The sequence below is a fragment of the Watersipora subatra genome, chromosome 3 (genome assembly GCF_963576615.1).
Source record: "Watersipora subatra chromosome 3, tzWatSuba1.1, whole genome shotgun sequence".
Classification (NCBI taxonomy): Eukaryota; Metazoa; Bryozoa; class Gymnolaemata; order Cheilostomatida; family Watersiporidae; genus Watersipora; species Watersipora subatra.
In genome coordinates this window covers 21,099,272-21,114,818 of record NC_088710.1, presented here as the reverse complement: position 1 = coordinate 21,114,818, position 15,547 = coordinate 21,099,272, and the positions used below count along the sequence as shown (strand labels likewise).

General features: G+C 33.7%; 1 protein-coding gene across 1 annotated transcript; it reads left to right on the top strand.

Moving 5' to 3' along the window:
- Nucleotides 1-2,931: 2,931 nt before the first annotated feature.
- LOC137390418 (arylsulfatase J-like) lies at nucleotides 2,932-15,155 on the top strand. The gene is made up of 11 exons (XM_068076751.1): nucleotides 2,932-3,097; nucleotides 4,621-4,732; nucleotides 4,865-4,916; nucleotides 6,283-6,386; nucleotides 6,542-6,642; nucleotides 7,511-7,581; nucleotides 9,757-9,861; nucleotides 12,631-12,880; nucleotides 12,982-13,141; nucleotides 13,428-13,603; nucleotides 14,917-15,155. The coding sequence occupies exons 1-11, from the start codon at nucleotides 2,932-2,934 to the stop codon at nucleotides 15,153-15,155; spliced, it is 1,536 nt and encodes a 511-aa protein (XP_067932852.1).
- The last annotated feature ends 392 nt before the right edge of the window (nucleotides 15,156-15,547 follow it).

Here is a 15,547-nt window from a genome sequence, read left to right as displayed (position 1 = left end):
ACTCAGGTTGTGATTCAAAGACACCGAGAAGTGAAACATGAAGAAGCTGGATATGGACAGGATTAGCTAGCAAGAAAGAGCTCGATCAGCTGTTTGATCAACCAAGATGAGGACAGTCATTGTCACATCGACAGACTGCCGTGATGATGACAAACTGATATGTTAAAGACAATGTATGGATGTTATGGTGACGAGTAACATTATTCCCTTTTAATAGCAGGGCTATCTTACCTTGAGTTCTGTCCTTGACTGACAAAGACAAGACCAGTCCCACTAGCGTAGACTACGGAATCAAATTTAAAAACAGACAGTATTTCATAACTGTGTCTATTTATAACAATACTAGCTGTAAGTCCGACGATACCCGGAACTTTTTTCATTTTAGATCAGATAACCTGTAGGTGAGTGTTTACGAGGCTAGTTCTCAGAAATAAGATAAAGTTTCGAAACCAACTATTTTACCGACCTAGATGAAGGTACGGAGCATCTGCGTGTAGAGAGCGTGTACACACATTAACATACACATCGCACATCGCACACAATGTTCAAGTGAGATTTATTGATGAAGATATCTTGTTAATTCATTGGTCAACAATGATTTTAACGTTAGAAAAACAAAAACCAATTTTGGAGACAAAAACACTCACAATGCAGGCTTCAAGCTGTCGCATAAGGAAGTCCTTTTGTTCGCAAGACAAGCATGTGAATTATTAATGCTAATGCCAAAGATTAGCCCATGTGTAAACACAATACAAAAGCACTTCTGTTGACCGCCGCTAATTAAACGAACGTGGCAGATAATAATAACAAGGCAGAAACAGATTTTTAAAATACTGCAAAGTCTGTGTCATATTTATACATCACAATTATAGAATTACATAAAATATTAACATTATAAAATTACATAAAATATTAACATTATAGAATTACATAAAATATTAACATTATAGAATTACATTAATCGGTGTGCGTGTGCATCTTGCCGAGTGCGCAGCAAAAAAACTTACGTTGTATAAATTGGAAGGTTAAAAACTGTCCGTTAAAATAAGCTGTTCTTGGAAGTCATATATTTAAAAAATACGAAAGCGTGTCATACTTTCATCAATAAGAAATTTAAACAGACAAGCTTTAGATAATCTAGTTTAAAAAATGATCAATAAAATATATTTCTATAGCGCCGCAGCCGTTTCCGGTTGATATTTTGCAACGATTATAAATCTTTCTATCCAGTTTCTCAATGTAAAAAGTTTGGTCGGAATCACTAAAAACTACTATTCCAAACCTAATCTGTAATATCATCTGCTACTGTTATTATTATTATTATTATAATAGCAATAATTTTTCAGCGGTCCATTTAACTTAAGTTAATTTAACAACTAAGACATCTTTGCCCTAAATAGACTGTGCTCCAAAACACTCGACTTTTCGTCAGCTCAAATGTATAACAGTTTTTTGAGTTTGTTAAGCCATCATGTATGGTCATATCTACTAATTCAGTGAGGTGAGGGTTCAAGGTCAAATGAACCATATTTAATACGGTAGAATTTTTATCAATAGCTACGAAAGAGTGCCATCAAATGATTAACGTTTAACACAATAAAATTGATATTGGTTTATTGATTAATTTAAAACTTACATAGATATAATAAAAATATTATAAAAATCTTACAAAAATGTTATTATTTATAAATATTATATTAAGACACTTGCTCATTTTAAAACAACGATGAAATCCAATACTTCCTCATCGACTGATGTGTCATGAATACATTAGGAAGTTTTCCTTGTCTTTTCTTTGAGTATATTTATATGGGGTAAATACAGAAATTTGATACGCTTCTATATAAAGTCATAGTTTTAGGCTGTTCGCCTGTTCGCCCTTTCACTCGTTTTTTGCTTTTGTGAGACTAGCTTCTATAAGGTATTTATTAGCTCACTAATCAAATATACTTCGCAAACTCCCCTGTCATAAACAAATAGCTCATCAGGAACCAGGAACTTGTCTGAGTACTGATAAATTTGGTACATGATTGATGTGTTTAGTCATAATATAAAAGTACTGAGAAAGTTAGACTATTAGCCATCTATACGGCTAATAGTCTAACACTCAAAGCTAGAATATTAGCCATATAGATAAGAGAAGCCATTCTCACTACAAGTGATAGCACTGAAACTGATGGCATGAGTTCATAAATATTAGTCTAAAAGACATATTTTAACGTTTAACGCTAACGTTTAAAGTTCTCATCTTGCTTGACAAATGTGAACTGTGATAGAGGTGGTCATTGCCGCAAATAAAGGCTGGCTCTCATCGGGTATATTTTGTTTGTTTGTTTGTTTATTTTCATCTATAATATAACCACAAAAAATAACATGAAGAGTGTTTCTAACAGTATGAAAAGACAAGAGAAATAGAAAAAAAAATGTCACTCCAGGGAAGGTGATGATGAGGTCCCTGTGCGCAATAGCAAGGCTAATCAAGGGGCGGAACCTGAAAGTAGAGTCAGCAGAAGTATGTCTAGTTGGTTTAGTCGTAGAAAGTTATATACATAGATAGTTTTAAAGAAATCAATGAGAATGAGGCTTCAGTTTGTGGAAATTTCCAATCCTTTTCACAGGGGTAATGGAAAACCCAACACCTACCTACCCTAACACATTGTTACCTGAAATAAAGTATAAGATTTAGTTGATATGCGTATATTTACAAATTAGCATATCTTGTGTGTATTAATGGTTGCAACTGTGTTAAGTTTCATTTCTACAAAATTCTAATAAGCAAGTTATTAAATTTCCCCAAATGTAACTGACTAATCAATCTTTTCTTCTAGTAGGGCAATGAGTTAAATTTCATGACTATAAAACATGGAGAACAGGATTACTCTATCCATTACTGATACATCACCGATACATCACTGATACATCACTGAAATGATGGAAGGTATACTCAGGGCTATCATCGTGCTTATGCTGACACTGAGTGCAGAGGGGAGACGGACCGCCCCGTGTGATGCTGCAAGCATAGACACAGCTCATGATTCTTACAGAGACCGTTACCAAAGACAACCTAATATAGTCTACATTATGGCTGATGATTTGGGTGAGTCTTGCTACGTTCTCCCTTTAATGTTTATCATAAAGATTTCAGCAAAAGATGCTTTTTATCACCTCATCCATTTTTTATCTTTCTCTAGCAAAGTACTAATAAGTGATTAAGTCTGTTTTTGGATTTAACTATAGAATTTCCTAAAAATTAACACCACAAGTTTGATTGCCAGGAATTAGTGAAATAAATTTTGTTGCTTTAGGAAATAAAGTTATTTAATTGCTAAAAGCACTTGCAAACCAGTTTAGAACAATTACTCTTATTTTAAAAGCTGCTTAAATGCATTATCATTATCATGTGGCTCTACTTTGTTTTTTTTTTGGTGGTAACTAAAGATGAACTAGTCATTACGTAAAATAACATCGAAACATTTTAATAACTTTTTATTAAAAAATAGTAATATTGTTCATTATTATTATTTATTATTATTATTGTCCACTTACTTTACTTTTATGTATTTTTTGCCTGCAGAGGCAGATAAACCAGTTAAATAGTGTTTATTTCAAAAACAATTAAATGCGATTTTATAACTTTCTATGAGGCGGCAATAATGATATAAGAGAAATATTTCTTTATTCATTGAAAACAAGAAGTTTTGAACATGAGTGTTTGACCTCGCTTACTCTTTAAGTCGTTGAGGAAAATTTCTGAGATATTATTATTTAGGATACGAACATGAAACAGGCTCATACTATGTGTTGGTAGATCAGCAACCTTCATAATCCTCTCTTAGTTCTCATAAATAGACATGTAGCAAAGCGTTTTTTATAAAGAAAAAAACAAACAATTTTTATTAAAAAAACTGCTTAAAGAATTTTAATAAATTTTTTTTAAATACAACAGCTATTCTTAGTTTTTTTTTCAAAATAGGTATGATAAAAAAATGTTTAAATTTTGAGAAAGACAAAATAATTGTCTATTCTAAGTTATACCAAAACTATTTTGGAATTGCATCTCTTAACCTGTCTTGTGATGGCACACTTAACTAGTACAAATATCTATAGTTGGGTTGGTAGCCTCATAGCAAAAACCTTGCTAGCTAATAATTTATAGCTTCAAAACTAGAATATTAGCCGTTATGGTATTTAACTTCAAAGCAAAATATTTGAAGTTATTCCTCATGGCATCAATGCTTGGATAGTAGTAGTTATGCTGTGTAGTGTATAGCATCAAAGCTGAAATGCTAATAGCTATACTGTATAGCATCATTGTTGGAATATTAATAGCTATACTGTATAGCATCATTGTTGGAATATTAATAGCTAAACTGTATAGCAACAAACATGAAATATAAATACCTACTGCATATACTGTATAGCATCAAAGTTAGATTCAAATTGTGCGTTGCTTGGCATATACCCGAGCGGGTACATATGGGTCAACAACAAGACATATTTTGCTAACCAGTGGTGTGTTAGTAAAATAATTTAGTTTAGAAATAATCTGATATCATTATATGAATTAAATTAGATTTTGTCATGCAGTTAACTTGTGTTATTGCATTGTAATAATATCAGGCTGGAATGATGTCGGATTTCATAACCCAAAGGTTAAGACTCCTCACATAGACGCATTGAGAACAAAGGGAATCGAACTGACACAGTCCTACATGCAGCCAATTTGTAGCGCGTAAGTCAGCCAATTTAATCAACTCTTGTGCTGACAAGAGTGTTTTAACCTTCTGTATTTACTTGTAGCCTGAATGAAACTGTCTGAAAGATTTATCCATTTCTTCACTTTTGTACTTGGTGGTGTTTGTAGGTCTAGATCAGCCTTTATGACAGGAAAATATCCATCTAACAACGGACTCCAGGTAATATAAATACCTACTCATAATTATGTTTCTTGGTTCTTGGGTGAGCTTTTACCAGATATTATATTGGTAGCGAATGCTCATTCAAGAGACTTCAATGTATGTATCGATATAGTATAATCATCAAAAAATGAGGTTTTCTGTTACATGTCAAAAAAAAGAAAAAGATTAAAAGGCAGAATCACTAAAAATTGAGTGAGTTAAACAAAAACGCTTTAAAAGTTGATTATCTAATAGTATTTAAAGGACTGGAGATAGTGAATTGTAAGTTGCAGCAACAGAAAGTTTCTAAACTGAAACATACTATGGTGGATATAGTATGTGATTAGGAATGCAAGCCGGCGTACCCAGCATTCCCTTGGTGAGAAATACAATTTGATTTTTTCATCTTTGATTGTAGTAACTTTCAAACAAATAAACTAAACAAAGATATATACAGTTTTTATATATGATTGGTTGATTGGCACAATTTTTCTGAGGCTACAGAAGGTGGCTGATTAGTCCAGTTGATTAGAGTGTCATTCTAATCAGCTAAATGTCAGGGATTCAAACCCCATGCTGCGCAACATTTTGGTCAGTTTTCCATCACAAAAGGTTTTTTCCGGCACTAATGTCTCCTCACAGTCAGTGACTGCCACATTTTTTGTCCTTAAAACCTGAAGGAGTGTTAAAAATCCACAAATTTTCAGACAGATTGCTTAATTAGAAGTTAGTGTTAATAAATTACATGCCCACAGACAGACAAAGCCAAATATATACGTAGATATATTGTAGATGCATTGCATTTGAAGTCTTCGAGAATAAAATATTTTCTGCGGTTATAATGCTAGTTTTGTGTTATCATGATAACGCATAAAGATAGGGTGTGGCTAACAATTGCACTCAAATATTTCACCTAAAAGGGGTGGTGCATACGCTCTCCAAACCAAAGCTTTGGATGTCCCTGCTAGAAAAAGCAACTAAAATAACCAAAGCGTAACAGCATGCAATTGAATGATCTTGGGCATGCTAGCTTTGGTTAATTCAGGCAAATCTAAGCTTATGTTTGATTGGACAGTTTTTCTGCTAACGAATACAGTTTTTACCTTACTTCTTTACAGACGATTAATTGATTTATTCCAGATTCATAAAACAACGAATAAAATTACTTTATAATAAGACAAAAATAGCTGCAGCAGATCAGTGCTAATTTTTTGATTTCGATTTTGATCCATAGGGCCACACCTCACAAGCTCTGGTTATTCCCAATGAGATATGTTCTATCAAAGAGTTTTAATTCTATTTGATGTTACATTGAATTACATCATTGCACTATCTCTATTTATATAAGCGTTTAGAATGTGTTCCTAATAACTCTATTTTTTAGTTACTGGTGATAATGGAGGAGAGTCTATCTTGCCTACCTCTAGAACACAAGACAATATTTGAATATATGAAAGACGAAGGCTATGTAACTAAACAAGTTGGCAAGTAAGGTTACGGAGTTGCTTAAATGTATACAGAGTTTATGTTCTCCTGGTAATGTCTAATTATAGTTTAGCTTAAAGTAGTTACAAAGCTGAGACTAGACCTTCATAAGCAATTTGTCATTTAGAACGTTAATACAAGTTTACTGCAAATTTTAGATGGCATTTAGGATATTGTGAGCAGAGTTGTCTACCCGAGAGCCGAGGTGTAGATGAATTTAGAGGGATAAAAACTGGACAGGCCGATTATTACAACTGGAGTAAGTACCTCCTCAATAACATATTTACTTGCTTTAATTTGTTTTTTTTTGTATATTTCTTATAGTAAACAATTGATGTAATAATTACTTTATTGTAGGAGCTGTAATAGAAATACAAAGTTATATTTTAAGCCTTAAGTTTGAAAACAAACGATGCTTTAGCTAAAATTAATACTATTATATTGATATAATTTTATTACTAATAAATTAATAATTACTATTTAAATTAATATATATTGATATTAACACAAAACTTTTAAATTATGTTCAAATTTTCTACAAATATCATCTGCTGCAGCTTACAATTAAATTACATCACCTCCACAAGCCGAATCTAACAAATGATATAAAATTTCATCAAACTTTTAATTCGACATGAAAAAATTTGTTACATACAATGAAATAGATTTTTCAAAAGTTTGTAGCTCCATAACTGTAAGCGACAAGGCTGGTATAATTAAAAATTAAATCAAAAGATTTATAGAATCAATCATAGAACCATTCATAGAATCATTCATAGAACCCTGCCGGTTTAAAGTTTATCTCTATTACTATTTTACCTCTCAACCTATTTGTTCTAAATTTGTACAAAAGCCTTTTTTGTAAAAAGAGAATCTATTTTAACAAGTTTTGTTTCAAAGAATACATCATGAATCTTAGAAAGATCTATGTAGTGTAACTCCGAATTTTTGAACTATAAGGATGCAAATTTGTTCGCAACGGGCAACCTTGAACCCATTCGAAGCATGGAAACACAGTGAAGATATGACTTTAAAAGTCTCTCCAGAGGCCCAGTAACCGTATTTCCAGATACATGTTTCACACTAAAACCATGCCATATAATAATGTCTTGTGTTTCCCTTTTTAGCTGATCATAACATTTTACAAAGGCAGGTCAACGGATCACCTAGTACAAAGAACATCGGTACCCATCTCACAGTAAGTTTATATTCCGTAGATGACCTTTTTAGATATAATCCTACGAGTTATTTGCTGCAAGGCATTGATCAATATCTACAGATATAGACACCGTAGATATATAAGCGTAATGATGTATATCATAACACATGTTTGGAAGGTGATCCTACGATAGGCTTTTTGCACCGAGCGCTGAATCGGGTACAGAATATCAACTACGCATAATTTGAGTCTAAAAACATTCTATCAAAGCTATTCGTGGAACTCAGGGAGTCGTTCCAGACGTATCGTCTTTTTATATATTTCAGACAATTGGGCTTCTCCGTTTACACAATAGAAAAGTAGCTCTGGTTTCGGTTTTAACGATTCTTGGAAAGTGTGCTCACCAATTCAACGAACACATCTAAGTGAGAGCTTTTTATATAAAGAGAGCAAATACAAACAATGGATGAAGTCTGGGAGTAAAACTCCTATAAAAATAATGTTTGAGCCTCTAGAGTACTGTTTAATAATTTTTTCAACATTTGCCAATAGAAGTGCGTGTATAAAGATTGAGAGGTATCAGTCGTCTAATCTATTGTTGCAGTTTTTATGCAGCTTCTGTTCACTTTTAGTATCAACGCCCTAATTGTAGGTCATCCAAAACTGAGTAGGAGTTTCTTCCCCTGTTAAATTTGCACTTTGGCATTGATCTTGTAAAATTCGACTTTTTCACAACTTTAAAAAAAGCGAAGTTGTGTACATTAAGATTTAATGCATTTTAGTGGACTATTCAATTTATATTAATTGAAGTTATATTTTTATAAAAATTTATAAAAAGTAAGAAGAAAGCTTAAATATTAAGTAGAATAATCAATCAATAAATCAATTGTTTGTGTTTCAGTAGTAGTTCAGATGAATAATGCTACTTCCGTCTTAAAAATATAAAACTTTATTTTTAGTTGAAAACATAAAATTTACTAGTTTTTTAGTCTACAACTTTGCAAAAGGCCTCCTAAACTTGCTGCCAACATGTAACACATATCAATAAAATAAGCGAAGTACCTTTTCAATAGTTTCGTTTTTTTAACCAAACAATTGAATTATAACCACTCACGTCACAGCTACACCCCACTGATAAAACCCACTGAGCCCACCAGACAAACACCTTATCCATCCTATATCTAGAACAAACGTATATCATAAGAATGTTTTGATTACTGTTAAATTTTCATGTTACTATTTTTTTCACACGGTTTGATTTGTTTTTAGCGACATTGGCCGGTAAAATGAAGTTGGAATGAAATGTTTTGAAACATTTTAGTTGATGCGGTAACAAAAATCATAGAGTTAAATAAAATCCTAGACTGAAACTTGAAGCTATCATAAAGGAGCATGGTAAATCCTCAAAAAAGTTATTCGATCGTAAGCGAGCCAAAATAGAATGGCTAGCTCGACTTTTTTAGCAAATAATTCTATCAGTAGGAGTATGGATTCATTGCTAATCACTCAGCTTCCTTATAAGCTGCTCAGTAAGATTTGTAGAGTAATTTCAAATTTTGTCAGCTTACAGGAAATATTTTCTTCATATTTTCTGTTTTATCTCATTATGCATATTTGCATTTATATACATTAAAAAACTCACAAAACGTGTGATTTTTAATTTTAGTGTTTATTGAACAAAGTTATCCTTAGGTTGTACTACCTGGTACTCATGTAGTGCTCTCATACTAGTATGAGTCTAATTTCAAAGCTGTTGAGTGCAAAATTGTGCATATCACTGTTACTGTATGCACTTAGCAGTCTCACCCTTATTAAGTTCAACCAGCATGAATGTATCTAGACACCTGAAGAGGCTGTCAGGTGTCATAAATTTTATAAGCTTGCTTTCAGCTGTCAATTCATTACTTTAATCATTGTATCTCCCCAGTTTGGCAATATTTTCCAATAATGTATCTAGACACCTGTAGAGGTGATCAAGTGTCATAAACAATCCAAGCTCACTTTCAGCTATCAATCAGTGACTTAGGTAATTGTGTGCTTCCCAGTTTTGTAATTGTTTCCTGTAATATTATTTTATTCTGATCGGATTAGTTTCCTTCGTTACTGACGTCTGCTATGCTCAAATGATCTCAACTCACTCAACGCTAAATGACTCCACAATTTTTGAGCAATTTTATCACCGACTGAGCAATAAAGCACTTAATATTCATTCAGATACAAGACACTCGAGATGTCCAAGATATGATACTTGATCACAAGGGCAAGGAAGCTCCTTTATTTATGTGGATAACTCCCACTGCTCCTCACACTCCTTTACAGGTATTACTAATCGTGATGTCAGTGTTTATATATAAATATGTATTGGTAGTCAAAAGTAGGTGGTCTGACGTAGATAGTAACAGGAAATACACCTGCCTATGAGCACTGGTAATGGAACCTGTCATATCAATATGTATGATAACTCCCACTGCTCCTCACACTCCATTGCAGATATTATTAATCATGATGTCAGTATTTACAAATGTATCAGTGGTCATAAGCAGGTGATCCGGATAACAACAGGAAATAACTGGAAAACCAGTTCCTGTTTTAGCAATGTTAATGAACATTATCTCCCTCGCTTATTGTTAAATGTATGATTGATAACCATGAATCATTGTTCTTGATAAACAATGACTGCTCATGTTAACTGTTAATAATAAATATTGCTAAAAAGCTTTTTAATGTTATTATTTCTTTCATGGTGAAAGAATATCTTGATACATGAACTGTACTTTTAGAATACAGAGGAAATGTTTAACACCCACGATTTCTTGAATGCTTCAGTTGCTGAACAAAGAAAGCGGCGCACATATCTAGGTAATATACCAATATAGTACATTTTATTAAAATTACATAATAATTTACGCTTTTCTTAGCAAAAGGAGCAACTGTTTGTTAACTAGGTTCATATCACTGATTCCAGGACTGGTGGCTGCTTTAGACCATTTGGTAGGCAAAACGATGAAGGCCCTCAGAAAGGCAAAAATGGATAAAAATACGATCATTGTATTCTCATCAGATGTGAGTAGATTATTTTCACGTTATCTAGAACATGCCTAGTCTTTATATTTACAGGCTGATGGTCACTAATTGTCAACTCAACAATTCAATATTTCGCAATCATGTATTTAGCAGTTTTTACTATACTAAGAGCAGTGTACGTCGGTGGGTGGAGATCAAGATAAAAGATTCCTTCATACGGGATTCAAACTCATGACTTCTCGATTAGCAGCCCAACACTTTCCCATTTGCATTAATGAAACATTTTGATATACATCTGAGTATTTGGGTACATACTTATTCTCTGTACTTTATTGACACACATGATGATCTCTCACAGCACACTAGACTGCCACTGCACTAGTTAGAAACACCGTAAATTCCGGGGTATAAGTCAAAAATTTAACATCAATTTTTAAGATTAAAAATCTTTTCTTGATTTATATGGCGATGACGATTTTCATCATTTGAAGTCTAGTAAAATGCAAATTTAGAAAACCATCGCAAATCAAAATTACATGATATGACATCTAGAGATTTATTTCTAAAATATTAAAATACTAGTAATTCTATTCAACATGAACTGTATCAGATGCCAAGTTTCATTTTCCATCATTCAAGCTTTCATGGCTAGGATTCTCTTCTGGAATAACGTTTTTTTCAAATTTAGTGTTCTTTCTGTAGCATCTGCCTACAAGCCTGAACTTCGGTAATCCATTTGACAATTGCCCATCCATCTTTTTACTTGCACGTGAATTTCAGTTTCTGATAGAACTTTGTCTTACTGTATTGTTTTTCCGTTCAATACATATTATCAGAGGTGGCAGTTTTGTTTTATTGGCAAGATGAGCCAAAAGAATTGTAAAGTGTTGTTTTTTGTGCCCTGTAGTCTTCTCTTGATCTCTGGTTAACTATCGTACTGCCAACGGCATCAAAAACATAGTAATTTTTGCTGCTAGCATTTATGGATGCCATTTCCTCAGCTACGCATCACTCGCCTCTGATGCCGACTGAATTATTTCGATCAAACAATTTGAGTCAAACAAGATTGGTTGACTTATACAGCAGAAGCATGTCAAAATCTGGATTTTTAAACCAAAATTCAGACCTCGGCTTACTTTGGTCACCTTATACGCCGCAATTTACGGGGGTTTTCAAAATATTCAATCTCCAGACTGACTGGTTTAGAATAAAACTTTATTCTTTAATAAAAAAATACTAATACATTTATCTGTCAGTCAACTGAACTTAGTAAAAGGTTTAATTAGTATACAATATAAAATTTTTGAGTTTCATGCAGATTTTTTGAGCTGAGAGAAGTCTTTTTGTGTTTTTTAAAATGCTTGCTGGCAAAACTATTTTTAATTTCTTACATGATATAGTCAGATCAGCATAATTATAGTATGGTCAAGTTGCCAATGAATTCGCACCAACTTTTTCAACGATTTGGCGTTACACTATAGATCTTTCCAAAATTTGTAGTGTGTTCCAGAAAAAAAAACTTGTTAAATTGGATTCGCTTTGGGGTCACTGTCACTTTTCAATTCAAGCGTAGTCAACTAGTCGTACTAGAAATGTATTATTTTATAATCCTCAAATGAGCAACCCATCTTTAGCTGTAAATTTTAATGTAAAGGCAAAAAACCAAGTGAAAACAGTAGTGAGTAGCAGTAAAATGTTTTTGTGGCAGAGCCCCATGTAGTTTTGCACTGAATTTTTTTTCCTCCACTGAAGAGAGCTTAGCTGAGTATTATCGATTCGAATCCATCAGCAATGAGTGTTTCTAGGATGTCAATCTACTATCACAGCGAATGCCTTTGCACAAATTTAGCAAAGGTAAATGGTGTCGAATGCGCTTGGATTTTACCGTTTTTATAATTCGGAATGAAGTGACTCCGAACCCATTCGCAGCATGGAAATACAGTGATAGTAAGGTATAGACCAAGTTACACCTCAGGCTAATCGTGAGCTCACAACAATGACTACAGTAGTGTTCACCAACAATGGCTAGCCATTAACACTTACCATATATTTGCTCCATTGCAGAATGGCGGTTCTGGTCAAACCTCCACATACGCAGGTCATGAGTACTATGCCAACAACTATCCTCTCCGAAATGGCAAATCATCCTTTATGGAAGGGGGAACCCGCGTCCCCACCATATACTATGATCCGAGGCTTCGCCAAAAAGTCATGGGCACTAAGAGAGATTTTTTAATCCATGTCACTGACTGGCTGCCAACATTTGTGCAGCTAGCTAAAGTTGGGGAGAAAACTCCAAATTTTGAAATATTAGGTATGTTCATTGGTAGAAATTTGTCTCTTTGGCTGGTTTTATTGATTTCTTTCATATTCTATAATGTTATTAGTATCAATAGCCATAATATGTGCACTCAGGTTTAGATGGGGTGTCTCAACTCGCCAACCTCGGTTCGACATACAGACACCCAAACAACAGGAAGTATAACCTGAGAAAAGAAATGCTTGTAGCGCTTTCAGATGCAACAGCAGATCTCATCAACACGTCTGACTGCGCAACAGAAGATGCTGCCTACAGGTTTGTTAGCAGAAATTTTGAGATAGTTTATCAGCTGCCGGTAGTGTGGTCTTACGCTGACCTTCTGATGACCTTGGGTCTTGAACTTTCCTGTTTTTATATTCAGCCTCCAAAACATTATTTCATTTAGCCTTTTTTATAGTTTATTGTGCATTGGATCCTTTGCTTTCTTCTGTCAATTAATAAGTCTATAAATGTAGCAAGGACGTTACACTGGTGCACAGACTATGCTATTTTTCATGTTTTGATAAACTTATCAAACACCATACCTTTGGTTATTTTAAAGATTTAAAGATTACAAGCTCATCTATGGTGACCAGTACTACCTGATAAACCCCGACACGCTGAAGTCCGAATGGCCTCAACCAGAAGAATCACCAGACCTTCCAGATATAACTGGAGACAATTGTCACAGGGTTGTGGATGGTAAACGGGTAGTCCGATGTCTCTTCAATGTCGTAGGTAAGACACACAGCTGAAAGTCAGGAGATTGAATTATAGCCAGGCACACCTGTTTATTATGGTCAGCCATTTATTTTCATGTGAGATCAGTCATGACAACTTGTATAAATATGCTTCTGAAGTCTAACAAAAGGTGTAAATATTTTGTTCAGGGGACTATGTGCTTTCATTAATGCTTCATGTTCCTTGAGCAAAAAGATTGACTACTGGTTCTGGTTACGATAGATCCATGCTTGATTAAGAGATACCTTGGTTAATATTGACATTTCACTTTGAACAGCGTGAACCTCCTATATATACGTATATACTAGCTGTGCTACCCGGCGTTGCCCGGGTATTAAAAATCAGCTTATAAACAATGAAAGATAATGAGAGTTGTTTGCTACTTGCTATTAGCCTGACACATTACCAATGGATAATTTGAGTAAGCTTTCTAATAAGAGCTACAGCTTCTCATGACGTTATGCCATCACTTAGCGTGTTGAGCTGTAGTGTATTTGCTCCCATACAGCGACATATATTGCCTAATGAATCCATCAAGCTCGTGTGGCTGAATTTGTAAGGCATCAGACTAGTGAACTGGAAAGTCTGAGATCAAATCTTCTGCAATATGGATTATTTATTTCAAGATATTAATTAGTAGCTGTAGCTAGACAAACACTCGTGCGGACCAACTTTGAGAAATATATATAGATACATATATATCTAATTACAACTAGGGTTCTACTATATCATAACAAAATACAATTTATAATATAGTAGATCAATTATAATATATACAGCTCTCCAACGCAAAGTGATGGCGTTACATTATGAGAAGCAGTAGCTCTCATTAGTAAGCTCACTCAAATTATCCACTGGTATTGTGCCAGGCTAATAGCAAGTGGCAGGCAACTCTCATTACCTGTCATTGTTTTCAAGCTGGTTTTTCATACCTAGGCAACGTTGGGTAGCACAGCTACTATAAATATATATATATATATATATATATAATATATATATTAGTTATATATTTGTAGCATATACACATGTGTAACATATACTTGTATATACATACATATATTAAATACATTTATTTGTATACATGTAGGTATATATACTATATACATTCATATACACCGTATATATTTCATAATAGCGAGTGTACCTGTTGCCTAAATTATGTTGACCAGTAATAATAGCAAAAACAGACAAAGTAAAACATGGAATCGGTACTTGCTAATAACATACGAAATGGAATGTAATTTCATAGAGTTAATGCTCTGTTGTTAGCGCGACATAAAATGAGATTTATTTTCCCTTGTATGCTTTAGATGACCCAAGTGAAACAAGAAACTTGTACGATGAAAAGCCAGAGATTGTGGCAATGCTCATGAAGAAAATACGGAAAGCAAAGAGAGAGGCCGTTAAACCTGTATATTCTCCAACTCTAGGATTAACAAACAGAACAGTGCAGCCATTTGGAGAATACGTAGTCCCAAAACAAAACTACTGCACCCCCTCTGTTGACTTTCCATTGCTTCCCATAGACCCAGTATGCTACAGTATCTAGACGTAAACACTAGGTAACCTTTTACTAGTAACTAGCAGTAAGCCTGCAGTGTACTAATCAGTAATAAAATCTAGAATTACTGTGAGCTTTACAGGACCCAGTACTACAAATTATTCAATTACATTCTATTTTGTTTTTATCAAGCTATTAAATTCTATTTAATTTTTATTAAAATATTGTATTTAAAGATAGCAGCATATAATAGTAGTTAAAAAAGATATTGTTTATCAATTATTGTGTATTAAGTATAACATCTTCTTGTGATCGTTGTGTCTGCCAGTCAACAATTGACTGGAAACTGAAATCAGACAATTACCTAGTTTATAGTTAAAGTTCGGCAGAAAACCAGCTTCTTTATGATCTTAATTTATTTTTCTCATTGTTAACCAGAT